Here is a 27426-nt window from a genome sequence, read left to right as displayed (position 1 = left end):
CGTCTCCCAAAATGTTCACACAATGGTCTGGATCAGTCAGTTGTAACCTTGGAAGCTCTAGAGTACATGCCCCATCCAGTCTGGAACCTCTGGACTCATTTCAGACATGTGCTGTGTGAATTGACTCTGTGATGGATTAATGACATATCTCCTGTCATTGATTAAAAGCCCAAAAGACCATTGAAACCCAAAGTGCTTATGTGAGGAGAGGTTTAGAAGGGCAATCAGGATTTACATGGTAATTAATGTAATTACAAAATAAACCTCAGATGTCCACAGAGAATTAAATTCCATACTCATAGGAGAAGAAACAGAGTTTTTAAAAAATAATATGATGAATCCTTGCACTTTGACTTTGACAGGCATATTCTTGATTACTAGCTGGAGAGGTAATGGAAGGTGTATTATACCCTGGAGGGTCATAAATCTTTCTGATTTAAATAAAATGAGGCTTAAGAGGGCAGAGCTTGCCTAATTTTCTATAAATTGACAATTGTGATTTATTAACAAGGACAAGGAAGTCACTAAGAAGTGCTGCTGCCATGGCCAATTATGAATTATATATATGCCAGATGAAGCTAGACTGGTACAGGAGGTAACTACACAGTGCTGAAGATGGTGGGGTGTAAATATTGTCTGTATTTTTACTTTGGATAATAATACTGAGAAAGTTTGCAGAGGGAGCTAAATCAGCTGAGTGGTGGGAGGGGCAGCACAAGAACAATATCAGGGTCTCTTCATAAGCTGCCTTTTGTGCCATTTAGCAAATAGTATTTCTCATGTTTATGAGCAGCAGGCAACTCTGTTGTAGCATGGACGTGTCAGTGTAAGTACAGGTGTATAAACAGCGATACTGAACTGAAAATACAAATCAGATTATGCTAGGTAAATTCAGATTTATATTAAAAAGCTTTTATTCCAAACTAGAGGTGGGTGAAATAAATTAATTTTTCATGTTAAATCAATTGGCTTCTAAACAGCAGTCCTCAGAAGGTACATTTTTATTACCCCGTTGGGACGGGTGACTGAAGAGAAAGAGTTAATTCATCCCCAGTGTGAGTGGGGATTCATCCCTGAGGTGTGGGTGTCTATAGCAAGGTCTGTGTTCAGAAGGAGGAGTCACAAGATTTTTGTGAACAACAGATGATCAAAATCTTTCAACTTCCACCTGGCAATCTGAAAGCAGTCTGATCCAAAATTGCTGTGATATTATCCATGCCTTGCCAAATAATTTGTATATATGCCTAAGCAGATGGATCTGACGTATGCCCTGCCAGCTCTTCGAGTTGCTTGACCTTGCCAGTGAGCATCAGATACATCTTTTCCAGATTGAGGCTTAGCCATTATGTCCGTGGCCAGAAAGAGCATAAACAAGGAAAACAGTATCACCTGGATCTACTGAAGAGCTTTGCATTACTGTGTGTGGATAACAGGGCTGTCTGCATGTATCTGAATATCAGTGCAATCAGGAAATCGGTTTCAAATGACCTCACTGGTAAAATAACAGTCATTCCCAATGCTGTATGGTTTAGCCCTTCCTGTAAAAGAACTTCAGTTAATTTTATATTTTGAAGTTAGTTCCACTCTTCACACAGTTTACAACATCTCTAATTACTTAAAGGCATTCCCTTCCCAAAGCTGCGTTCGCAGGGATCGCTGAGGTGTCCCTGAAGTCCCTCATGCTGCAGTTAGCACCAGATGCCCTGCTAGCTTTCATGACTGCTGTAAGACTTGCAGTACATGTAAAACTTCTTTTTATGATCCCATTATAGCAAAAACTGGGTTTCCCTGCCTTGAAAGCCTCTGAAACACACAATTGTGAATAGAACTTGAGAGAATTTTCCTACCAAACTTGTAACTTAGTGTGTTGGCTGTGAGGCTGAATTCATGGTATCGTGTTTCCTTGGTCAATTATGCAAAATTATTCTTGTTTCTTTTTTGTGTTTATGGTTGCTAAATGTATTTATTACAGGGAAAACTGCTGAATGCCTCATTCTTTTTTCCCAGCTTCATTTTCTAGCAGAATTGAAGTTAATGTGATAAAACTTTGATTGCGAGACATCTCATTCCTTTCCTGCCCTGGAAAATTTCAATTTACCTTCCAATTTTGACTATTTTTGGCAAAGGGATAAAGGTTTCAAGTGGTGAGAGAAGTCACTGGTAAAAAATGCTATAAGGTAAAAATTAGCATCAGTTTATAGCTTATTGGATAGCTGCACGGCACAGCTTCAGGAAAACCTTTGATCAAAGTTCTCACTTTAATAAGCATGAAAGAAGTAAAACTCAAAGAAAAAAGCTCCATTCAAAAGTTCAGACTGAATTCTCTTTCTGTGCTGAGTGTCTGTGTCTTCTATTGTTTTTGGATTTTTCCCCCTCTCCTTTCCTCTCATCCCATCCCATCTCATTCTTTTATACAAAGCATCAGGAAATCACTGTTACACACCACATTTGGCCCTTCCCTCTGCTGTTGGACCTTGCAGGTCTGAATTTAAGGGCAGGTCCCAGGCACATCCAGGTGTAGTAAAACTCAAGTGCGTGTATCAACCTAGATCAGAATAATTCAGAAAACTGATAAAATACTTGCCATGCTCTGTGGGAGCAGAGCACAGTCCAACAAAGTGGCTGCAAGTGTCCCATTTATTCTTCATTTCCCAGGATTAGGAGGCTGGAATGTTAAAGCTGGCAGATACTTGTAGGTTGGAATAACATTCCTGGATATATTCATGGAACACAGTGTGCTTCGCACTTATCTCTCTGTGAATTTTCCTTCCAGCCTATCATGAAGTGAAAGATTTACTAAGCCTTTTCCCTTAATGTAATGGTTTCTTACTAACTTCTGACCAGGAAACCTGTAAGACAAGTGTTTTTATGTTTGTGAGACTGAGAGTTGGACATGGATGCATCCATCCCACTATTAGGAATGTAAAGGACAGAGTGTGCAATACAGTGTCTTTGTAGATGGTAATTTTGTCTGTTTTCCCTAAAAGCTTTAGCTGTATTTAGACCTTGATAATTAAGTTGTTTATGAAGATTTCCTGGTTCCTTATTTAAAGTCTCTATCAACTATATTTGTCTTCATTTAGTATTTTTACTAAACACATGAATGCTACCATCTGTTCTCCACATATACCATCTAAATAAAATTTATTATGAACACACTGTATGTTGTTAACAAGTCGAATAAACTTTGGTATTTCTGTTGTAGAGCTTATTTTCCAGCATGCTGTGAAACACTGTAGTCATTGAACAGGGCTGTAATTAGCTGGAAAGAGGTCTCCCTATTCACAAACCATTGAGGTTGGATAGACTCCTGCCTGTCTGCAGGTGTCTCCCTCGCTGCCTGGGTCGTGTTACTCCTGCAGTCAGCAGTGACGGTTTTATACACCAGGAGGTTTTCACCTTGTGCCTGTGTGAGCTCTGTGCTGCCAGCCCTTATCTGTGCCTACTGCTGCTAGAAACGGGAGGAGGATCACGTTGGGATGGATAGAGTTCAAATCTCTGCCTTGTGAGTGTGAATGAAACTCTCGGTCTACACAGACAATAATAATTCTTGAAAAGTAATTGAAAAAATTATTGCAGTGGTTGAAACAGTGTCAAGGCAAATGAGTGCTTTTTTTTACTGTATTATCCCTTGTTCTTCCTGCTGAGGTTCTTATTAGTTTTTGCTACTTGTTATTGGGTGTTTTATTGATCATGGTATAATGTTCCCAGTATTGGATTCTTGTAAAAGCTGGAATTTGGCACAGCAGTGCTGAGGAACAGCTTGTAGATACAGTAATGCCCAGTACGGGTAATTTCAAACAAAGAACTGACTCTTTCTATGTATGGTGGATAGTTCTGTTCTCATTCACTGAAATATGGAGCTGGAGCAGCCCAGATAAAGTCTGGACCAGCTGAGGTACTTCAGCTTTAAAAGGACAGCTGGACTCTGAACATATATGTCTTCTAATAAGCTGCAGAAATTTCCTGTTTCAATGCCTAAACCTTTCCACTCCTACAGAAAATGAGAGAAAATATATAAAAGTGTTTTGGATCTGATGCCTTCCTATCAGACTAGGCAAAAATTTATTGTATCCAAAAAAAGCTCTAGAAGTAAAATATTACACACAGCGGGACTTTCATCCTCTTTCTGTGAATTCCTGAGACAGTTCTATCTTCTTGCCTGTCCTTGAAACAAAGTCTGTACCTCCATTTCTGCTTCAGACCTCATTAAAAGGCTCTTTAGTCTTGAAGCAAATAGACAATATTCTCCTTTGTAACAATAGTTATTTCCAGGAAATGGAACTCAAGGAGTATTTCCCAACTCACAGATAAATTAATTTTAGTGATGCTTGACAGCAATTCCATTTTTCCAGTAAGAAGTCTTACTGTAAATTGAGACTAGAGAATTGTATTATTCATTTGAAAGATGTTTCTAGAATGTCTTTAGGCTCTTCTGGGTAGTGACAGTCTCATACAGAAATAAAATGGCCTTGCTTTGCTGTAGATTTATTAGTACCGCTATTTTCTGCAGCTTCTCTCCTCTCAGAATTCTTTGTTTCTCAAAGTCTTCCTTGTTAGAGAAGCTGTACTTGTTTTGTGGGCTCGCAATGTGCTGTTGATAAAGTCATCTCAGATAAGATAATCCCCAGAGAAGGATTAAGTGTTGTTTGACCATTTATTACAGTGAGTAAACTGAGTCAGAGAGACTCTAATTTTCTTAAAGCTACATAGCAGCTTAGTGTTGCAATTGTCTGGTTCAGCAGCACATTCAAATGGGTTTCCATGCTGCCTGAGGCCCAAGAAGCCAATAATTCAGCCATGTTCAGTACAGAAAGGAGAGCAGAATTTGTCATGCAAAATTTCACGTGCCAGTGCAAGAGACTGAAAGGGCCTTGCTCTCATTTTAACATCTTTATTAAATTTTTACAAGAACATTCAAATTAATCTGAGTAATTATAGTGGAAGTGATGGGACTGTTTTACATGGTGTTCAACTGTGACAAAACCCTTCAGAAAAACAGATGCTTTGCTGCTTGCTCTGCTTGGCTGCCAAGGGTTTAATATTTTAGTGATACAGGGGTGAAGAATTTGTATGAAATAGAAGCAACTGATGTTAGTGAAGTATCTATATAATAACCAATTCTCCAGGGACACAGAAACAGTATAAAAACCAACACCTTCCAGCTTCCCTACAGTAACGTGGTAAACACCCAGGATTCAGGGCACAGATGGACAAGGGCCGGGCAGCGTTGGAGCAGGGTGGGAGAGGATCAGTGTCACTGTTCCATGCTTCGCGTCCGCCAAGTGCTGCGGGCCACATGGTGCCAAAATAAAACCTGCATGAGCTTCCCTCGGCGCTGTCCCAATTCTTGCCTGAGCCATTTGGGGACTCGGGATTTCAAATGGAGAAGGACAGGCTGCTTGGCAAAGGGAGCACGGATGGAGCGAGAGCCTCTGTGCCAGGCCTCGGGTGAGGGCCGTGCGTGCTGCCGGCACTGCTGCGCTGGGGGATGAACTCACAGCAAGGCACGGGGTGGCCAGGGCTTTCTGCTCTTCTTTGGAAATGTTTCTCTTCTGATTCAACTGTGGAAAAGTCTGTCCCTCTTTCCTCGTATTTACCGAAATTTTAAAATGCAAAGCTGCTTCTCCTCACTCTGGGGAATGCTGGAGACAGGGCCTCAAGAAATACAGCTTTGTTAACAAAGCTCCTCTGTGGTGTTGGATGACATTATAGTATAAAAAGTATTATATACATATATATATATATTGCTGGAGGCCAACGGTATGAGGCTCAATAAAGTCAAGTGCTGCGTCCTGCGCTTGGGTCACAACAACCCCCTGCAGCTCCAGACTGGGGGCAGAGGGGCTGGAAAGCTGCCAGGAAGGAAAGGACCAGGAGGTGCTGGTCTACAGAGACTGAACATGAGCCCATGTGCCCAGGTGGGCAAGAAGGCCAGTGGCACCTGGCTTGTACCAGAAATAGGGTGGCCAGAAGCATCAGGGCAGTGATTGCCCTCTGTACTTGGCACTGGTGGGGCCACACCTCAAGTGCTGTGTCCAGTTCTGGCCACCATCACTGCAAGACATTGAGGGGCTGGAGCATGTCCAGAGAAGGGAACAGAGCTGGGGAAGGGTCTGGACAGTCACATGAAAGGAGTGGCTGAGGGATCTGGGGGGCTCAGCCTGGAGAAAAGGAGGCTTGGGGGGGACCTTCTCACGCTCTACAACTCCCTGACAGGAGGGTGCAGCCAGGTGGGGGTGAGGATCTGCTCCCAGGCAGCCAGCAGCAGGACAAGGAGAAACAGCCTCAGGCTGCACCAGGAAAGGTTCAGGCTGGACTACCAGGAAAAACTTCTTCACTGAAAGGATTGTCAGGCATTGGAATGTGCTGCCTAGGGAGGTGATGGAGTGATGATCTCTGGAGGTGCTCAGGAGACAACTGAGTGTGGCACTCAGTGCTCTGGTCTGGTTATCAGGGTGGGGGTTGGTCAAAGGTTGGACTCAATCCTGTAGGTCTTTTCCAGCCTGACAGTCAGTGTGCCTCACTCCTTCACCATGAGTTCTCAGTTCTTCACACGATGGCAGCCTGTCCTACCTGCTGCAAAGTACCGAAGGTTTCAGAGGTATTTGGAGGACTGAACCATATGATACGTGAGGAAGAGCCAAGCACCAGGAGTGGACAGACCAGACCAAATGAACCCTGTACTAAAGTTCATAAGCTGATTTGGGTTTTTCATGCCTTGATTAGACTTAATTGAAGCTGCACCAATTTCAAGATAAGCTCTCCAGAAACAAATTAAGACAAAAAAACCAGCTACCTGGACTGAATTATTGTATCTCCCAAGATGTTTTTCTCATCTTGACTGCAGTAATCCACCAGCTTTACAGTAGATGAGCTGGCAGAGGTCCACTGCTAACAGGATCTTCAGCAGGAAGAGCAGAGCCATCTCTTGAACTTCTTGCGATTGCACAGATCCTTTGAGTATTGATGCTTTTGAGTGGCTTTACTCCACCCTACTGTGCCAGTAACTGGAAAGCAAGACAAAACTCTTCAATGTATCTGCCAGTTTTACAAATAGCTTGTTCTAATCAGCAGAATTTAACAATCAGAGAAATATGTTTACGCCTTGAAGGGCTAGTAAAAAGTCAGTAGCAGTGGAGGTTGCTCAAGCTGGTGAGGTTCACTTGGAACTGAGGTATGTTCTAGGGCAATCTTTAAGAAGGGAACTGAGTCAGTGATAAAATCTTGGTGTGTTCTGTGCAGAAATTCAAACTCAGCTCCCCCCACACAAAGGGCGTCTCCCCCGTGGGTTCTGACGCCGGTAACGAGCAGTGTGTGCTGCTGCAGTGTTTAACTGAGTGCCTGGTGAATGCAGTTGGTGAGTGCTGACTCCGTGTGGGCTTGTGCTCACTGTGTGTGGCCTTCTGCTTACCTTTGGTCATGAGTCGTTCTTTTCATTGTTACTAACATTTAAGTGTGTTAGAGTAATGGTGAAACCAGCTGTTTCCTTAAAACACTCCAATGAAAGAGTTCATTACCGTCTTGAAACTGAAATGATACTGAGATACCCACCAGTCCCATTGGATAAAGCAGTTGCCCTGCCAAATTCTCACTGAAGTGATGAATAAATCTGATCATCAATGAAGAACATTAGGTAATGCCATGAGTCTGATGCATGAGTCTGCCATGAGTCTTGTAAGTGTGCCACAAGTAGAGTGAAGGAACAAGAGACATTGATTCAGATGACATGAGTCTTACATTGTTTCTTTTGAATTTTCCCAAACAGGGTCAAGACTGCAGTGTCCCCATTAATTCCTGCATTCAAAATCCATGTCAGAATGGAGGGACCTGCCACCTCACCGAGGCAAACAAAGATGGATTCAGGTAGTAGCGCAAAGTTAATTTAAAATGAGATGATAAAATTTAATGTGTTTCTGCTTTGCATTAATGAACTGTAGTGGCTACTTTATAGAAACTGCTGCTTGTGACACTTCATTTGCCCTACAAAACTATTGCTTTGGTTTCACAGGTGTGACATATTGTTTTCCATGAAACAGGCTTCCTTATTTCCTCATAATGGAATATACATTTAAGAGCTTTTGAGCGGTCTCTATGATCTGCATTGTGTTATCTGTATCCTAATTTTCCTTGGGGCATTTCAGTCTCACATCTAAGCTGTTTTTGTGTTTGTAAAGTGAGCATCTGTTGCTTGACAACCAGATCCAAAATGTTTTCATACTGAAGAATCTTGCAGACAAACAGGCTTTAAAGAAACAATTGAAGAGCATGGGGAGATTGCCACATCCTAAGCATTGTGCCTGCAAGAGAAAAACCTCTGCAGCTGGATATTGTGGATTTCAGTTTGCCCATAAAACAAAGATGTAGCATAGGTGGGGAAGTCCAGAAATTTTAATGACATAGCAGGCACTACTGCACAGCTAATACAAGTTTGAGGCTTTGGTCAGTGGTTGTCATTCAAGTTGATATAAAGTTTTTTTTTAAAAAAGAGCTGCTGGAATTTTCATAGATTTGCTCCTCTGTATTTATGCTGTTTCTTGCAAAAGAAGAAGCAGTAAACGGAAGAAATGCCCCAACACTTCTCTCTGTGCCTGCCCACCCTCAAGAATTCCCCGCTTCCAGAAGCAGATGCAGCACATCACAGGACACAGTGGAAAAGCACAGGTTGATGGGGATGAAGAGGCACTGTCAGGCTCTGTAATGAACAGCAACTGGAGGTTTTCCGATGTGGAGAGCAGGAGCGAACATGGCCACTTCTCCATGAGGGGCAGTTCAGGCCTCAGCTCAAACACCTGTGACAGCCCCTGAGCAGAGCAGAGGAGTCTCCTGAGTCGAGATGTGCTTGCAGGGTCATGGTGTGTGGTAGTGGGAGAGGAGGGGAAGGCTCTGCAGGTCACAACATGTCCAAGTGGTCATGTTGCTTGACAGACTCCATAGATTCTGGTGAAACCACTTCCCTGATCTGATCTACCTCCTCTTGATTCAGATTTTAGCAGGCCCTGCAATTTTTGGAGTAAAAGTTCAGGTTCAGTTTCTACTTGAGAGCATTAATGGTCTGGTGGTCTTTGGTTTGCTTACCTTTCTGGTCACTCATGTACACACCTCTTTCCAGCTTGTGCCAAAGCCAAACTGTACCATATTAGAATATCTGGAGTTTGTCACTCAGTACCCATTTTTCAAAAATATAGCTGATACTAAAAATGCAGTAGTAAAACATTTTATAATATCCATAATACTAGAATGAGAGCCTTCAGCATATATTTTGGATTGGATTTTTTTTTAGCATTTTTGTTTTGTTCCGTGGTAGGAGATAAGAAGTTTTGAATGAGAATTGAGAGCTACTTCTGAATTTCTCTCATGAATTGAATGAACTTTACAATTTCAGAGGCTTTGCTTCAGTTCCAAATGAGCATTGTTTTTGAGATCCTTTATAAAACTGCAGGGGTGGTTTTGTTGCTGAACAACATTCGAGGCTTTTTAGGGAAGGATTCTGCTTTTATAGTTATTTATATAGTTTCAGTTGGTCTAATAACACCATATCTCATCAAAATCCTGCTGCATGAAATTGGATGTTCAGCATATTCATTGCTCCATTTTCTCCTTGTATTTAATTCAGTCAGTCCGCAGCGTCTGTGGCTCTGCAGGACTGTGGAGCTTTACCATGGCATAGGCAGATGTGGTGTGGAGATGGAAAAGTCAGTGACAAGGAAGATATAGAAACATTTTGAGAGTGAATTTGGTTGGTTGGGTTGGGGTTTTTTGGTGGGCAATCTCTCCAGTGAATGGCAGCAGTCAGAGTTATGTGCCTATAAATTGTGCTCACCAGGATGGGAGAACGCTGCCCTGCATTATGTGCTGTGAGGAAGTGGATGTCAAAAACGTTTTCAGGAGAGGCCTCCTTGGATTTTTTTGTTGTGTGGCCTGTAAAAGAAATTATATCTTCTGTATATTCTCTTCCCTAGGGAAATATATTCATACACAAGCCCTGCTGCCAAACTTGTCAAATCTTTACTCTTGTAAAAAGGAAACTTAAGCCAAAGCTCTCTCCCTATGAAATGCCAAGCTGTTTTAACTCTCAAGTTTCTGTGGCCTCAGATAAGAAAATTACCATTTGAAACAATGCTAAGGTGGTGATGTTCCCCCCAAAGACAGGAAACTCCTAGTTATGCCTGAGATTCCAGCCCAATGCCCCCGCTGTGCCTGGTGCCCACAAGGGCTGTCAGCAGCAGGGGCCTGAGGCGCTCAGGTTTGCTGGAATAGCAGATCCTGGTGGGATGGCCAAGGGCAAAGGTTCAGCTGGAGTAACTCCATCCTCTTTTACCCTTACACTTTTTCAATCCCGAGTAATTTTCATATTCTCTTCCTTTCAAGTAGGGGCGACCTCTGTGCTGAAGAATAGATAAGTGACACCGTGTGGATCGGAGGATTGGAAACATGAAGTTCTTCTTCCCTTTGAATTGTTCTAATCTAATCTATGTCTGCCTTGACAAAAGGTTGCCAAAAAAGTCACTTATTGAGACTGATAAAAGAGATGGCCAGTGAGCCACGTCCTGGTGGTTCAGCATTCCTGGAAGGGAGGCTTTGGCAGGAGCAGAGCTGTCAGCCGTGCTGCAGTTACCCACAGGCGGCAGCTGATCTCCGATAACCTGCGGTGCTGGGAAACAAAGGCTCGGGGTTATTTTAACTTTTCTCCATATAAAACCCCCTCCGTTTCCCAGACCGGTTTTTTTTAGCATTTTCCACAAGCTGTAAGTGCCCTCATAAATGTAAAATCCTGGAACTGATTAACTGCCTAGTGTTAATTCTGCCTAGTTCAAGCAAAAACATTGCACTTCCAGACTTACAGGCTACTCCATTGGGATCTAGACCTAAAAGGCTTCTTTACCATGAAATTGTAATATTCCTGAAAGAATTTACTATCTCTATTTAAAAGCTGATTTTTTTGAAACTTGACACACCGTATGGATATCTATTTTAATAAACAGATGCTAAATTGTTTCGTTAGAGTTTATTTAAAAAAATCTAGTACAGTAAACTTTAAATATTGCCAGCTAAAAAAAAAACTTAAAAATGCTTTGGGTCCAGAAGTTTACCCCAAAATGTTGCCATTAAGCTTTGTGTTCCCTTGCAACTTCATGAGGATAATGGGATGTTATTTAATTCTTTATAGGAGAGCACACCACCAATCCCTAAACAGAAGGAATAGGGAATTTGTAACTTTATTAGAACACAGCAACTTAGGAAACAGTTGTTTCCTGCCTGGCTCCGTTGTTTCCAACATCCAAGTGAAATGCTGTCTCACACTGAGTCACTGCAAAGTTTTCTTCATTGTCTCTGGAATTCATTTTCTCCCTGGGTCAGCTGGAACCCAAGTTTGATGACCTTGCAGTCACTCAGCAGACTTCATTTTTCTTCTAAGCCTTTTCTGGGAGAATACATACAAACAGTCCCAAACTGCCACGCTCTCAACATGTGGTTCAATGCGGGTCCCAAGTTGTATGTTTTATCTTTGAATTTCAGGCCTCATATCTGGCACATTTGAATGAAAATCAAAATAAAGAATCATACATAAGCAATAATGTAAAGACTCCCTATACTACATAAGGACCAGTAGCCAAATGTCATCCATTATTCTGACATTTCCCTGAGTATGGAATGTGTCCTAATACTGAGCAATTTATGTTAACAATCCCAAATGAATTGTTACTAATGGTAACTCCACTGTGAACCATTACCGTGATAGTATTTAATAATGTCATTTTTAATTGCACACATCCAAGCTGTCCCAATCCTTTTGTGGAAGGAAAATGGTGTTACATTCACATTAAAAAATCACCAGCACAAAGACACTCTTGTTGCTTTTCTTTAAATGGAGAGAAAAATTTCTGTTCCCAAACTGAGACCTTGTCTTCCAAGTTGCAGCCTGGAGCATATTTTTATGACCGAGTTATAAACCCCTGAAAATGGGGTTTTGTAATCAAAAAGCAAGGCATGATGAATGTATCACTGTATTTAATTAGATGTCTTTAACCCTCTCCCTGATACTTGCATTGCCACAAAAGATGGTGTGCCAGCTCTTCTTTCCTCTCCACCTCCTGTGATCCTCTGGCTCTGGGTCAGCAAGAGGACATGTTTTATTAGCAATAATGAGCTTGAGACAGGAAAAGAAAATATTCCTTATTGGTTTATTGTGTCCTAAATTGGATTTATTTGAGCAGTTTGGTTTTGGTTATTCATGGTGAAGGTTTTCTAACTCTCATGACCTGTGGATGGTCCCTGCAGAATGAAGATGACTCTGAATGTGACCAGTCCTTCTTTTCTACCTGTCTGGAAGATCTAACTGTTGTGGTGGCTCAAGACACATTCCCTTCCCATTTTTTCTCCTCTTTATTACTCCTTTCTGAGATTGCACATCATGAAGAATCTAACCTAATGCTCAGGATCCAGCCTGGGACTACTGAGGGTGGATGCACAGCTTTGTGTCATCCCTCCCTTTGGAGTCCGTGCACTCTGCTGTGGCACAGAGGAGGAAGGGAAGGAAAAATCCTGCAGCTTTCTTCACAGATTCTGAAGAGGTCCTTTTCCTCCAGGGCTTTCTCCATCTCCATCCCATGACACCTACATAAGTCAGGATAACCACTTCATGTCCACCTTGTCCATCGGAGCTGAAAACAGCACCCTGCAGCTATGTCTGCATTGGAAATTCTCCTGGTTTCCAAAAACAGCGGATGGCAATTAGTGTGACTGCTGTAGTGCTCTCTGGTTTTCATCCTCATCAATCAGTAGTGCTTTTTATTTGTTCAGTTCCTTTTCTGCCACCAGAGCCTGCATAAGAAAGGAAATGAACAGCTGAGTGAATGTGTAGTTTGGACTGGACTCGAAACAACCCTTTGTGTGACTACTGAACAGCAGTGCTGGCACTTCAAAACTGACACTTCAAATATCATTGCTGGCTTCTCAGAAACTACTGATATTACTGAAGCACTTAACTCATGTTTTTAGACTCTCTTTTAGGAAACTCTGGCCTCCACCTCTTCATCACTTACGGATAGTTTAAAATTTAAAGGTTCTGTTTGTAACCATAGCTTCTAGATCTAGAGAGGAAATGGAGATTGAAAAAAATCAAGCCATTCTTCAACCATTTAGTTCGTTACACTCCCTCTAGGGACCATACATCACACTCTTGTGAGATAAAATGTCTAGTGCAATTATTCTTCACTAGTGTCCACATCCTCACAGAACCATTACTAGCTCTGCCATGGTCTGTGTTTTGATTGAATTATCTGGGCATCATCAGCCCTTCTCCAAATAAATGTTCGGGGAGCTGCAGACATACTGAAATCTTACAGCACTTGTGAAAGCAATCGTTCCCAAACATTTCTTGTTTGGACAAGTGACAAAGTAGTAATGAGAAGAAAACACTCATGTCTGTAAATGCAACTCAAGCTGCTGTTCTTTGAAGAGACCGAGGTACCTAAGAGCTGCCAAGTTGTCCTGTGATTGTGCAGTCCTCAGTAGGCAAATGTCCACATTCTCACAAAACCATTAACAGGGAAGCCAAGGATTTGAATATTGTGATGAATGTTTACTCTCCTGCCCTGGAGTTGCTTACTTCAGTTAAGGGCCAGAGTTATCAGTAAAGCAAGCAAAGGGAGCATGGCAGAGGCTGGCTCCTGAGGAAGGTTTTTGTCTCATGTAAATAATTACATGACCCCAGGAACCATCAGACTGCATCCTTCACCAAACACATGGGGTTAAATTGCTGTATGCCTCAGAGCAGCAGTGAATTTGGCTCCAACTGACTTTTGTATGTTTTAATTTCAGTTTTATACCTCAAACCTCCTGTCCCTTTAGATCCATGCTAACTTTTATTAATTTTTTTTCTTTCTCCAAAGCTGTTCTTGTCTTCTTGGGTATGAGGGGGAGAGGTGTGAAATAAACCCAGATGACTGTGAAGATAATGACTGTGAGAATAACTCTACATGTGTGGATGGGATCAACAACTATGTGTGTCTCTGCCCTCCTAATTACACAGGTAAGAAAGGGCCACAACCAGAGAACAGGAATCCATGAGAAGTGCCTAAAGGGACAGGTCCAAATTCGTGTTTACTTTGTACATGAGCATATAATTAACTGAAAATCCAATCCCATTTTAAACAATCTGAATCTCTTCCTGGAAAAATGTTAATTCTACTAATAATGAGTATATGTGCTCACAAACATGACCACTTTTCTGAGTCAAAAAACTGATGCCTCATTGTAAAACACATTAAAAAACAGTATTTAGGGGATCAGAGAAATCTCTCCTTCAACGTGCACATTCTCACTACTGAGCTGACCCTGATATACACCTGAATATGTCCTGATATACACCTGATATGTCCTGAATCTTGGCAAATCTTGGCTTTGGGGGCATGGCTTTCATCTGAGATCTCTGATGTGCTGCTAAATTCCTGATCTCCATTTCACAAGTGGGGAAGCAAAGGCTGTGTAAGAGACTGCAGGCTCAGGTGTTGTCTTCAGTGTGACCCAGGTAAGGGAACAGGGTCAGCTGCTGAGTCCATGGTCACAGGGGTTGGTGATGGAGTTAGAAATGGCATCAGTGTCTCCAGTACCCATCCTGCACTGCAGATAAATTCCATCCTAAACCTTCTGTGAGAGCAGAGACTCTCCTTAGTGGAATCTAAAAATGGTTTCCCTCAAGCTGTTCCGGAGCATTCCATGGACTCACTCACATGGTGTTAGCCCAGTCCTCCTGGCTCAGCATGGAGGGTAAGGAAACACCTGCAGGAGTTCCTGCTCCAGCCTTTGAAAATGGGGTTATTGCCTTCTGAGCATGGAGAGGCAATGAAGGGCTTCTCGTACACTGGAATATATTACATGTCAGGGGATTTAATGAGGATCAAGCTTGAATGGCTGAGTAAGGCAGGAGGAAAGCCTCTGGAATTTCCAAACTCTTAAAATACTTTTGTGGCCGATACAAAGGAGGCCCATGTAAATCTTCAGCTGAGAAAAGCCTTATGACTCCAATGTACATTTATTGGGTCTCTAAAACGATATTTCTGCCAAAACCTAAAAAAATTCAGCTAGCAGAGTAAGAGTTTTGCTTGTAGGATGTTGAGCCCTTTGTGCTTACTTGTGCACTATTTATGTCAGCTACTCTTGGGTGGTTTTTAACAGAACTCAATACAAGGAGACAGAGTCTTTACATTTGCAACAGGAAATGGATTTGCCAAGACAAGACATATCCAGTAAGGAACTGAATCCAGCATATATGCAAATGCACTTTCCTTTCCACAGGATTATTGCAGAATTTTTTTTTTCCAGACAATAAAGGTAGGAAATAACTAGATTGGGATTTCTTCTCAAATGGCCATCTGGGTAAGGGCCAGAGAACTCATGTAATACTTTAGAATCGGTTTTGAAATATTTTTAATCAACTTCCTGTGGTTTTTGCTTTGTTGATTTTTGGCTTTGGTTTTTTTTTAACCTGAATGTTGTCTGTGCTGTGCCTATGCTGATGAGCAGGAGTTTGTCAAATACCAGACCACAGTGTTGCCATGTGGGTGTACACAACCAGACAATAAGCATGTGCTATCATAGTGCAGGCAATAAGTTTGATTGCAATCGAAATGAAATGAATTTTTGAAGAAAAGAAGGAAATAGTTCCAGAAAATATAATATGAATTGTAAGTGGAAAAGGTTTCAAAAATAAGGGTGTTGCTTAAATTAGAATCTGAAGGGTTGGAATAGTTCGTGTTGCTTAAAATAGGAAAAGTTTAGTGAACTGTGATACCAGGCTTGCTTTAACCTGCTTTACCTCCATTTTGGAGGGGAATATTTTATCAAACCTGATCAGTCACCTGGAAGGACTGACTGCAGTGCAGCTGGCTGGGCTGAAATGTCCCTCAGAGCAGAAGGACAGGGAGCAGCATAAAATGGCTGGAAGAATTGAAGCCATGAGCCAAACAGAAGTACATACAAGCCAAGCAAACCTGAGAAATGGGTTTGAGGGTCCTTAAGAGTTGAATCAACACAAGAAATGGGGCATCATGTGAAGTTGCTCAGTTGACTGAACAAAAGTGGAAGAAGTGCCAAGGAAGCACAGAGGCAAGTCATGAAAACACAGCTTGAAATGGTTTGTGTGTCTGACCCAGAAAGAGAGGGCTCTACTGACCAGAGAGTTTCACTGAAGTCTCCTGGGACATCCAGGGCTCCTCTGTGTATATTCTCTTTAGAGAAACCTTTTTGTACTGAAGGAATATCTGAAAGTACTATGGCAGTATCTATTAGGAACAAAAAAAGTAGGTGCAGATGAGTTCAGTATTGCATATTGTATACTCAGAACAGTGAAGGCCAAGAGTTCAGAGGGAAAGTCATTTACTCCAGGGGTCAGGAATGCTTATTCCTGTGCTCACAACTGTGCATTGAGGTACCTGCCTCTCTCTGGTGCTGACTGTGCTAAAAGTTGTGTTATCAAACTGTGTGTGCTCCAGCATTGCCAAGTGTATGGATTTGATCTACATGTGGATGAGCAAAGACTGGAGGGGAGGTACTGTCCAGGGAAGCAGTTTTCATGTGAAGTAGTCTGTGGGACAATGAGCTCTCACGGCCTGAAAGGGTACAAACATCCATAGCCAGGGTGTATCTAGCAGGACAGAAAATGCAGGTGATATCTCTTTATGTTGTACCCAAATATTATCCTTAGTTCTGTTGTTAACAAATAGTAGACAGACAGAGTAAGCTTTTTTTTGCTTATTTTTTTGCTTTTTTTTCCTCACCAATGCTTGTATGGAAAATAGAAATTTCTTTGAAAGGTTGACTGGCTAGGCTTTGTGGCTGAACAAATCCAGACCATCCATTTTTATCAGTGTAATTATGCAAGAGTGGTTGGTTCTAGGTACAAGTGGGATTTCTCAGCTGTGGTTAACCCCCGTGTTCAGTCAGGAGTGGTGTGTCTTGCACTGGAGCTGTTTCTGCTCTCACAGCCTGGGTTGTTTGCAGTAACAGGAGCTTGGAGGTGCCCAGCTCAGTTATTGCAGATTCCTGCTTTTGTCCCCTGCCAGGCAGGGAGCCTGAATCGCTCATCACTCCTGTGCTCTTGGGTGCCATAATGCTGGTACCACTGCAGTGATATTTCAGTAACCTCTGCATGTACAAATGTATGCTGTAATACAGAAAATAGTCTGAATGCAGGGAGGAAGAAGATCCAAGAGCATGTATGTGTGTTGTTCTACAAGAAATAGTTCGGGTCCCCCTTGGCTTAGTTGAGTAATGGTTAAATCATGATAGTAAATCTCATGTTCCTAAATGAAATACAAATTAAAAATGAATGTGTTGAAAATTTTGACTACTGACAGAGTCACAGTATCCAGGCTTTGGTTTTTTCCATACCTTAGTGTTTTCCTGCTCTATCTGCTGTCTGCCTGGTTTTACTTGTTATAGCCTTTTTAGGGAACAATATCCCAAATTATGATGCATGAATTTTGCTTTCATTGGTTGGAAAAATGAAAGCCAAAAATCTTTCTTCAATTAATAAGATTTTGCAGTGTTTTCTTTTAAAATTCTTTGACAGTCTTTCCCCCTACTCAGAGTAGATGAAAAATGGCCAATTTGTTAAGTTACTGCTGAGGAAGGAATTTCCCACACTCCAGCCCTATTTCACTTTCATTTAAAAAAAGAAAAAACCCACACCAAAAAGCAGCCCACTCTCACACAATAACCTCCTGTCTAGTTCTTTTCCATCTATTAACTTTAAAACAATGTGGAATTACAAATGGATTCCATGAAGTAGTAAATGCAAGTTAAAAAGACAAAACTGAGAAGAGTGGAGGCAGACAGCTGAATGCCATAAAAAAGCCTCAAACCCATACCCACCATCACCAGGTTTCCTCACCATTCTTAAAGTCAATATTTTCAGTATTTGTTGCCTGCATTTAAATAACCAAACCAACACTCATACTGTGTAGCAGAGTCCTGATGGCTTTAATTGTCAGCTGATGCCTTATTTTTCCTCTGCCCAACTGGTTATTTTAATCCTGAAGCTAAATTATAAACATGTAATTCCTCCAGGACAATCATGTACCCAAAGGTAGCCAGCTCTGAGCAGTTTGGGGCTGGTTTACGACCTGCTTGGATCTTTGGTGGTTTACAGCTCCTCCTAACAGTTTTGTAGGCTCCCCTCCCCTTCAAAAAGAAACATTCATAGGGACATCAAAGGAGGAAGAAAGATATTAATTAGATCAGCCACCTTGGTTCCTGCCCTTTTTGTATTTTTCTAATCTCTGCCTTTTTGGCTTTAGCATGGCTGTCTCCAGCTATTGATACAAACATTGTGTTTTCTCTCTAGCTTTGTGGTGTAGGAATGTAGGGCAAAATTCAGAGGGCTTTTCCCTTCCATTCCTTTTTCCTGTTCACTACTGTTCCAGATCTCCTTCAGACCGTCTCTGCTTTGCTCCTAGATTCAAACACAGAATCTCATCCCTCCAAAGAGATCCTGTCCTCAGCCTCACTGCTCTCTGTGCCTGCACATGAGGAGGGGTCCAAACAAATAGAGAGGAACAAATGGGCTGCACCAAACATGTCCTGGGTGCTTCAAATGCTTTTGTGCTTTGCCTGCTAGTTTATTTGGTTTTGTTCTTTGCTGTGACTTTTCCTCTTCCTGTCTGATTTTAGCAGAAGCAGAAATATGTAGCACCTACACATCAAAAAAAACCCCAACCAGGAAATATATTCCTATTTGCCAAGGGTCCTAAAAAGCCTCAACAATACCCACACCTCTTTGTTCTGAAACCTAAAAAAAAAAATTAGTGGCTTCCACTACTGAAAATAGGTCTTGACTAAAATACCCAGTAACCTGTGGTAGAAAGAGGGTGGGAGCAAGTGTTTTAAAATAGTTTATTTCCCTGGGAAAAAGCTGCAAGCAGTTTGTATCACTGAAAAAAACCATATCTCTAAAAATAAATAACAGTAATAAAAAGCTAGGAACTATTTCTGGTTTGATGTGTTTGGAAGAAAAGGCTAAGATCTGTTTTACCTTAGGGGACCTCGTGGTGTCCTGTGGTAGATGGTATCTGAGAGTGTTGCAGCTCTGCTACTTTTAAAGCCCAATTCCCTGTTAGCAATTATGGGCCCTTTTCCTGGAGTGTCCCACTGTGGTATCTCTGTCTGGCCAAAGCCAGGCACCCGCTGCAGCCAAACAGCTCCAGGGACAGCAGCTGTGTGGTGGCTTGTGGCTGTCACTGTGTGCTGGAGCCCTCCCACCACTGACTGGTGTGACACCAGTGTGACACCGATGTGGCTCTGTCCCTGGGCCAGGCACCAGTGACCCCTGCACAGACTGAGGTGGATCATGGCACTGAAGCTGCTTTTTGCCCCTGAGATTTTGCTACAGGAACAAGGAGGTTTGAGGTAGCATGGTTCAGCCTTGTGGTTCCACAGGGATCTGGACTGTCTAATAAATGCTGAAGGCTTAAACAAGTACTTAACTATCAACTTCTTTTAAATGTTGGAACTTCAGCCATAATTTCCTGAAGACAGAGAAAATTGTGGTCAGAGTTTGGTGTGCTCTCTTCCTTTTATTTGAAGGATTCTGCCTTACATGGAAGTTTCTCAGTTTTAGTTACTTGGCAAATGTGAAGTGTACTTGCTCTCTGTGTGAAACATAAAAAGGCACCCACATTTTCCAGTTGTATAACTAGGAATGAGAAGTGCTGGAAGACCTGAAAGGTTTGGGCTTTGTTCAAGAGCCTAAGCCCATTTCCAGCCCTGTTTTATTAAGAGAAAACCACATGTCATTGCTATCAGATTGGACTCCTATCTGATTGTACTGGAAGGAAATAGCACAGCAGCTGGCAGTGCTGCAGCCTGTCTTCAGTCTCAGTGTGGGTGTCCTGCTATGCTGGAGTGCTCAGCTCCAGGATCTCCTCTGGTCAAGTACCCATCTGTAAAATGTAAAGTGTCATGTTTGTGGAATAAGATACACCAGAGAATTGGTCCTTGTTCATCAGGACACACGTCGGTAAGAAAATGGAATGTCAGCTACTGCTGTCCTTTAGGACGAGCAGAGTGAATTCATCCTCAAATGGGATATACACGTTGTTAAATCCAGCCTGTCAAGAGACACAGTGGGAAACAAGCAAATCAGCCTGCTCCTGAAGAACTGTGTGCCACAGAAGGGACCCACGCTGGAGCAGTTCTTGAAGAGCTGCAGCCTGAGGGAAGGACCCACACTGAAGGAGTCCATGAAGGACTGTATCCCATGGGAGCTGGAGCAGGCAGCGGGATGAGGAGAAAGGAGTGGTGAAGAAAAACATTTTTAACAGGCTCCAGCCCCCATTCCCCACTCCCTGCTCAGACAAGCAGGAATCCACAGTGTGTCCAGTGTCCTCTCTGCCAGCCCAGGAAGGATATCTCAGATAACATGTGACATCTCAGGTGTGACTGGCTGCACTAGATTGCGTGGATAACTGAATTGATGCCTAATAGATTCCAGACAAACTGGAAGACATCCATACAAATAAATACAGCTCGCTAATGTAGGGTGTCCAGCAAAATGAGGATCTTTTCCAGACACAGTGGTTCGCAGGAATAATGCTTTAGGCAGGTCACCACCTTGTGGGGGCACTGGAAATTGGTTCAGTTAATGTTTCACACACTGTATTGTGTGGCATTTGGGAGGTTGAATATGGTTTTTCATACATAAGCAGTGCATAGAACACATTCCTTCTTCAAGATTCTGAAACAGTGAAAGGATCATTATTTCCCTACCCAGATCTGGTTTTACCCATTCTCCCTTTGTTTAACCTTAAGGTTAGAGATAATTGCTCCTTGAATCTGAAAAACAAGCCACTGTGGGAATCCCAGTGTGGAATCGAACTTAAGGGTTCCCACTTAGCAGGTCAAAACCTGATAAGTGAAAACTTGGGAGCTTTTAACAATTAAGACAGGATAAAAAGCATAAAGTAACTCTTTGCCTACTGAGTTTTGTGGGCAGTGTTTGTCAAGCAAGAGCAAACTTCAGTGATCATGCAGAATTCACTCTGCTACAATGCATTTCAGGTAATTTCTTCTATGTTTTTGTATCTAACACAGTAGCATTTGCTGCTGAAGAATTTTCACAGAGCTTCTCATTTATTCATTGCAAGTTTAAATAGTTTGGAAGTAAAAATTTAATTTTTTTATTTCCTTAAATGAGCCTCAAATCATTTTCATGAAACAGCAACAACATTCCTTACTGAATTACTTCCTTGGAGGAACACCCTGTCTGTTCCACCCAGCCATTTCTAGGTTCAGTGTTCTGAAACTTCCAGTTGGCACTGACTTCTTTTTAATGACTGAAAAGAGAGAAGGGGAAAACAAAACACAGAAAACATTTCTTCCGATACAAGTTATTAGATACAAAACGAGTAATGTCTTATGTGAAAAACAGCACAGTGGGTTTTATTAGCAGCAAAGAGACGAGTTCCATTCGGACTTACCTGGCAGAGTTCAGAATGTTGCAACACACTATTTAACCACACACCCTGTGCAGCCTGGAAGAGTTTCCTCTGTGGATACAGGCCAGGCTTTCTCCATCCTTTCTTCACCATAAGCACGTTCCTTTTCTCAAGTAATACTGTGAAATTCTTGACAGCATATTTACTGCCAGTCTTGCAGGCCCTACTAAAGCTTCTCTAGCCTTAAGGACAGGAATATTTTCTATGTTGTTTTGTCAGAATATTACAACAAAGTATCACCCAACTGACACATGGAACAAAAGAAAAATCGTTGAACTCATTGGTTGCAAATGGATGCTCTACATTGTCTTTTCAGAACTGCAGTTTCACTTACAGATAAATAAGTAAAATACTTTTATTGCATCCAGTTTCTCTTTTACTGATTAGGGAGGAATAGTGTAACTTGAATCCTGGTTTTAAAAGTCTAATGGGGCATGAAATAAATAGCTCTCATGACAGCACAGAACGGAAAAAAGATAGATGATTATTAAACTGTGTGTAAAAGTCATCTTTATTGCCCTATTGTTGTTTTGGCTTCATTCTGAGACGTGGGGAAGGCTGCAGAAAAGCCTTCCCCAAGCGTGTTTCTTGGCAGCTCTTCATAAGCAGTGAGCCTTGTGGAAAGCCCCATGAAATTCATGATTCTGTTGAAAAATAAGACCAGGAAAATGTTGCATGAGGCAAAAAAAAAAAAAAAAAAATTGCTGTGTTTTTTGAAGACAATGAACAATGCTGGTGAAGGGAACCAGGGGCATAGTTTTGAAGGGGAGAATACCTTGGCCATTGTTCGAGGATTTTTTTCTCTCTCTCTTTTTTTCTAATTTTTTTTTTGCATGAGTCAGCAGCAAAGGGAGATCCACGTATTAGAGTTCCACCTGTCATTATAACTTGGTTCTAGTCCAAAAACTGCCATATTTTGTGGTAGATCAGACTGCTCCCTTCATTTGTCCAATGTCTGCTTGCATGTTACCTATTCTCTTCAGCTTTGATTACAGAGAATAAGTGCCTTGATGGAACAAAAAGCAATATTTGGGATTAAAAGAGTTGTTTAACTGATTAGAAAAGAAATGCAGCTGTGGTTTTCCTGCCTGTTTTATAGAAGCACTTCAGAAACCCATGTGTACCCAAATTGGAGCTGTGATTTGAGAATATGTAGGAGAGAGGAAAATGGGAAGGTTGGATGGTTTTCTACACTTGGGAAAGCATTACACTGAAGTTTTCTCATGTTTTAGCATGATCAAATATCCTCCACAAAGAGAATCAGTGCTGCTAGGAGTTTGGCCTAAGATGAATGTCCAGTTTGTTTTTAGGTTCACATAACTATCCAGTGAGAAATTTGGACCAGACCTTTAATTGCTGCACAGAGAAGCAACCCTGTGTCACTCCAAAAAAAGAGGATCACATTTTTCCTCTGATACTGACATTAAAGTGACCAATGAATATTGTGCTCTCAGGCCTGAGGGCAGATTTTTTGGCCCAGATATTTTCTGAGTGAATAAAATATGAGAAAGACATTGTGTAGCTGGTGCCTTGGGTTTGCTTTTCAAAAAGTGTTTTATGTCCCTGGCATGCTTTCTGCAGCATCCACTGAACATTGGTGGAGCCTGAAATAATGACCAAGAGGTATTTTCTTCCTGAGATGAGGCTGCTCTAGTTGCAAGGCGTTCCCAAGTGAACTCCCTAATGAGTGATAGATGGGAAAAAAAACAGGAAGGATCCTTAAATGTTCCAAGTTTTGCATGAAAAATACCATTTTTTTGGATGCTGTGTTTGGTACCTAGCCTAGAATTCTCCTACATTTTGATAGTGGTGTCTTCAGAATGACACAGTGAGTCATAATATTTGACATTTGGGGAGATTTTTACTGGATCTGTAAGCACTTGTCAAGACTGTTCAGAAGAATACTTCAAGAAGAATTATGATTTCCTTTGAGAGTTTTGATACTGTTCATATTTTTTAAAATCCTGTTTCCTTTTCTTCAAAACAAAACAAAAGAAAAAATTGAAACTTCAAAAGTATGTATTGACCATTTTTAGTGAAAGCATAGTTGAAGGCATCTATCCACACTCTCCTCAGTTATTAAATGGTCTTCCAAAAATATTTCCAGATTTAGCTCATTTGAGCTCTTTTAACGTCACCAGCCAATTAATTTTTTTTGATGTTTGTTTTCACCTAAGATTCGTAGCACACGAGGGACATGGGGAATATCAGGATGACAAACTGGCAGTTCTCCAAGCATTGTAGCAAGGTCCAACCTGCTCACGTTCAGGCCTGCCCAGAGGCTGAGGGAGTGCCTTTGTGTGTTAGCTGTTGGGAGGGCTGGTGGGCTGTGGGTTTGGGGACGGCAGTAAACAGACCTATCGCAGTTCTCAGAATGTGTCGATAGCTGTCCCCAGTGTTCATAGTTGTGAGAGCTGAACATCTCTCATTGCTGTTGAGGAGCAACAAAGTAGAGTGGCCAACCCCAAGCCCAGTGAATGATCTGTTTCCCTGGTTCCCATGGATCTGCAGTGTTCAGTTTCTTTGGCATGTGCCCCTTCCTGAGCTGGATACTTTGATTATATTTGCACAGGGTTTGTCCAGGGCTGTAAAAAGACTTGGTAGCATTTAGCAGTGGTTAGTTCCTGGGATTCCTTGGCTCCAGATGGAATTGCTTGTCTTATGATGGATGTTGTGAACAATGAACTGCAGGTTTCCATGCCAGGCTCCCCTGGTGCTGCCAAACCCAGCCCACCATGAAGTCCAGGAGGGTGTGTATGGGCCATGAGGACAGGGTTTGTGCTGGCAGTGCCCCCTCCCATGGCTTGTATTCCTGCTCTCATTTACACCTGACAGCTCTCAAAAGCAGATCTAGGACATGTTCCATGTTTGAAACACACAAAAACAATTAGTTTTTTGCAAAAACATATTCTACTTCCATTCTAACAGTGAGAGTCATAGCAAGAGCTGTGTATCTTGTACTGGAGGAAGGCTGGACACATGGGAGGAATAACCTGACAGAGCATTAGCACCTGGGGCACTTAACAAACCACACAATCAGCACCAGAGTCATCCTCAAAATTGTGATCTCGGCCACCCCTGCCAGATCACAGAACTGATAAAAGATGGATGGTTCTGATTTGCATTTTCCATCTGAATTTTGATCTTCGTGGTTTGCTTGGCTTGTGTTTTCAAGTGTTTCTCTGTGACCACTAGAGTGTAGAGAAATGTAGGGATTTTTGAAAATGGCATTTCTCCCAAGGCAGGTGGAGCTGCAGCTCCATGAAAATCTTCCAGAACAATTCCAGCCCACCAGTGCCTCCCACGTTACCCTTTTCCCCCACTATTCCCATGGCCTGTTGCTTATGTGATGGTGTGTACCGTGTGTAGGCACAGAAAATGTGCCTAACCTTGAAACCCTGCAGATGTGCTCCTCTGGTAGAGCTGCACAGGGGACTTTGGGACTGTAGCTTTTGGGGGGTTACAAGTTGAGACCACCTGACCTTTGCTTTTCCTGCAAGGCTTTGGGAGGTGTGGTGTAGGTTTCTGTTGGATTCTGGGGAAGGCAAAGATTTCTGTGGTCTTTGGCTGGATTGCAAATCCTGTGGTACTGAAGTGTGACCTAATAATTTAGGACTCAGGGAAGGATTGTATTTAAATAAACTATCATGGTTTGAACATTCTACAACTATTAATTTTTAAAATTTATACAAATCCAGGGAGGTTCGTGGCATGTTACACACCGTACCTAGAAACAGCTGAGCTGGGCTTACATGAGATGGATTTTATTCTGCAAAGACATCATCTCCTGTGAGCACAATAGAGCTAGTACTTCTCTTATAAATAGTGAATGTTTTATAATTGCATGCAGTCCTAAAGCTGGTTCCTATTACAGAGAGTCACAGAGGTTTTGGGGGGCGGGTTTGTGGGTTGTTGTTCTTTCCCAGAACGATGTCCAATCAGCTTCTTTGGCAGCGTATTAACCATGGCTGAAATATGTGCCCGTGTGAAAATGTTACAGTCTGATGAGCAACTTCACTTTTGTGTCACTTTCTTGCTTTGAAATAAGAGGTTCTGGGTCAGGAGCTGCCCATTTGATCCCTCGTCTGTCTCCAAGCAGAGTTTATACATCAGTACTTTTTATACCAGTCTTTCAAATCCATGTGATAGAAACAGTGTGGTCGCTGCAGGTCAAAGGAGCCGATTTAATGAAGTCTCATGTGACCTCAACAAGCAATTTTGTCACTTCCTGCTGAACTACTGAGCTGTCTCCACTTAGGGAGATTGACCATCCCTGGACATCATGGGTGTTCAGGATTGTTCAAGTTGTGTTACAGCTTTTTTGCTTTTCCTTTGGCTCAGGTGAACTGTGTGACGAGGTGATTAACCACTGTGTTCCTGATCTAAATCCCTGCCAACATGAGTCCAAATGTGTTTCCCTGGACAAAGGAACCAGGTAAGAGTGTATATGTGTGTTGGTCTCTACACACTGGGCACATCCTTCCATTGGCTTGGCTGAGGTTGTGCTGACAGTGAGTTTGGAGCAAAAATGACCAAAATTAACACAAATGATGCAAGACTATATACACTTCAGTCCGTGCCACATTTTAACTTCCACGCATCCATACGTACTTTTCTAGCTTTCTGTGGTTTACTTGAAAATAATGGATGTGCCCGCAGAGCAGAGAAATTATTCTGGAATAGAGCATTGCAATAGGAGAATTTATGGAACAGTCGCTGCAAAATACCTTATCCTGCATCAGGAACCAAGGGCAGTTTCCTTATGTGTTCCTTAGGGCACTTATAAATTCAAGCAGCATAACTGGAGCCTTAACAGATCTGGAGCTGGATGGCTCCCACTCAGGAGCCACCTTTTCCATTGGCCTTGCTTGGCTCATCTGGGGTTTGGTGAAGTCTGTGTTTGCATTTTCCTATTGGGAATGACATTGACTGTTTCACAGGGGTGAAATAAAGCCTCGTGTTTTGGACAGCAGTAAAGTACCTGGAGGTTTGGGCTTGGGGAGTTGTGAGAGGTGCACAGTGGCAGCATTCCTCACTTGTCTGAAGGGGAACTTACAGAGCAATTGAGCAAATAGAGACAGTCAGTTGAAAAGTCAAGCTCTGTGAAAAGCTTGTCAGGAAAAGATCTTTGGAGAAAAATCCAAGAGAGTTCAGTGCAGAGGGAGCTGCTCTCTGCACCTTTCCCTAAGGCTGTTTTCACAACCACAGTGCAGCTCTGGGTGTTCACTGATTCCCTCTGGGGATTCTGTCCAGCACACCCAGGAGAGGGAAGGTAGAAGACTTTGTTCTTCCTGCTAACTTGGGGTCAGATTGTGTCCTGTGAAACAACCAGCATGTCAGAACAGTGTAAACTGACACACAGGACATTTCAGGAGAGGTAAAAGGAAATGAACCAAAATTTTAGAGAGGGTGGCTATCTCAAGGGCAGCTGACTCTCTGGTAGACAGGCAGGCGGTACAACACAAGCCTTTCTTTTGGGTGAAAAGCCTCCAGACAGAAATGTTTCCAAATCTTGAGGAAGGTGAAGCTATTAAATGATTAGGATGGCTCCTGAGCTGATGTGTAGGGATTGGATAGGGAGGTGTGTGCCAGTGCATGAGCAGTCCCTGACGTTCTTTCCAGGTTTTGTTCCCACTTAATCCATCATTTAGTCAATCCAGTACCTTTGGTTAATTCAGTAGCTACATCATGTTACGAGGTGAAGGCTTGTACCTCAAATTGCCTTCTGTTGCTAGAGCATGAAGGGATGGAGACAGCTGTGGCCCTGAATGGTTTTCCGCTTGCTGGAAGCATTGTCATACCTGCCACCCAAACAATTTGAGTAAATAAGATACTTTTTCTCACATGCTTGCAAGAAAAGTGTTCTTCACAGTAGGGCCACTAAGCCTTGAGGGGAGTTTAAATAACTGCCTTTAAGTATTTTTCTACT

General features: G+C 42.2%; 1 protein-coding gene across 3 annotated transcripts in view; it reads left to right on the top strand.

The window, feature by feature from the left end:
• SLIT3 (slit guidance ligand 3) overlaps positions 1-27426 on the top strand; it is a 469203-nt gene that overhangs the window by 409751 nt on the left and 32026 nt on the right. For all 3 annotated transcript variants that reach the window (XM_032124874.1, XM_032124875.1, XM_032124873.1), the window contains 3 exons: positions 7769-7866; positions 13896-14035; positions 25839-25932. In XM_032124874.1, coding sequence (XP_031980765.1) covers positions 7769-7866; positions 13896-14035; positions 25839-25932 — 332 coding nt within the window. The remainder of the gene's footprint in view (positions 1-7768; positions 7867-13895; positions 14036-25838; positions 25933-27426) is intronic.

The sequence above is a fragment of the Corvus moneduloides genome, chromosome 15 (assembly GCF_009650955.1).
Source record: "Corvus moneduloides isolate bCorMon1 chromosome 15, bCorMon1.pri, whole genome shotgun sequence".
NCBI lineage: Eukaryota > Metazoa > Chordata > Aves > Passeriformes > Corvidae > Corvus > Corvus moneduloides.
This window is presented reverse-complemented; position numbering and strand designations above follow the sequence as displayed.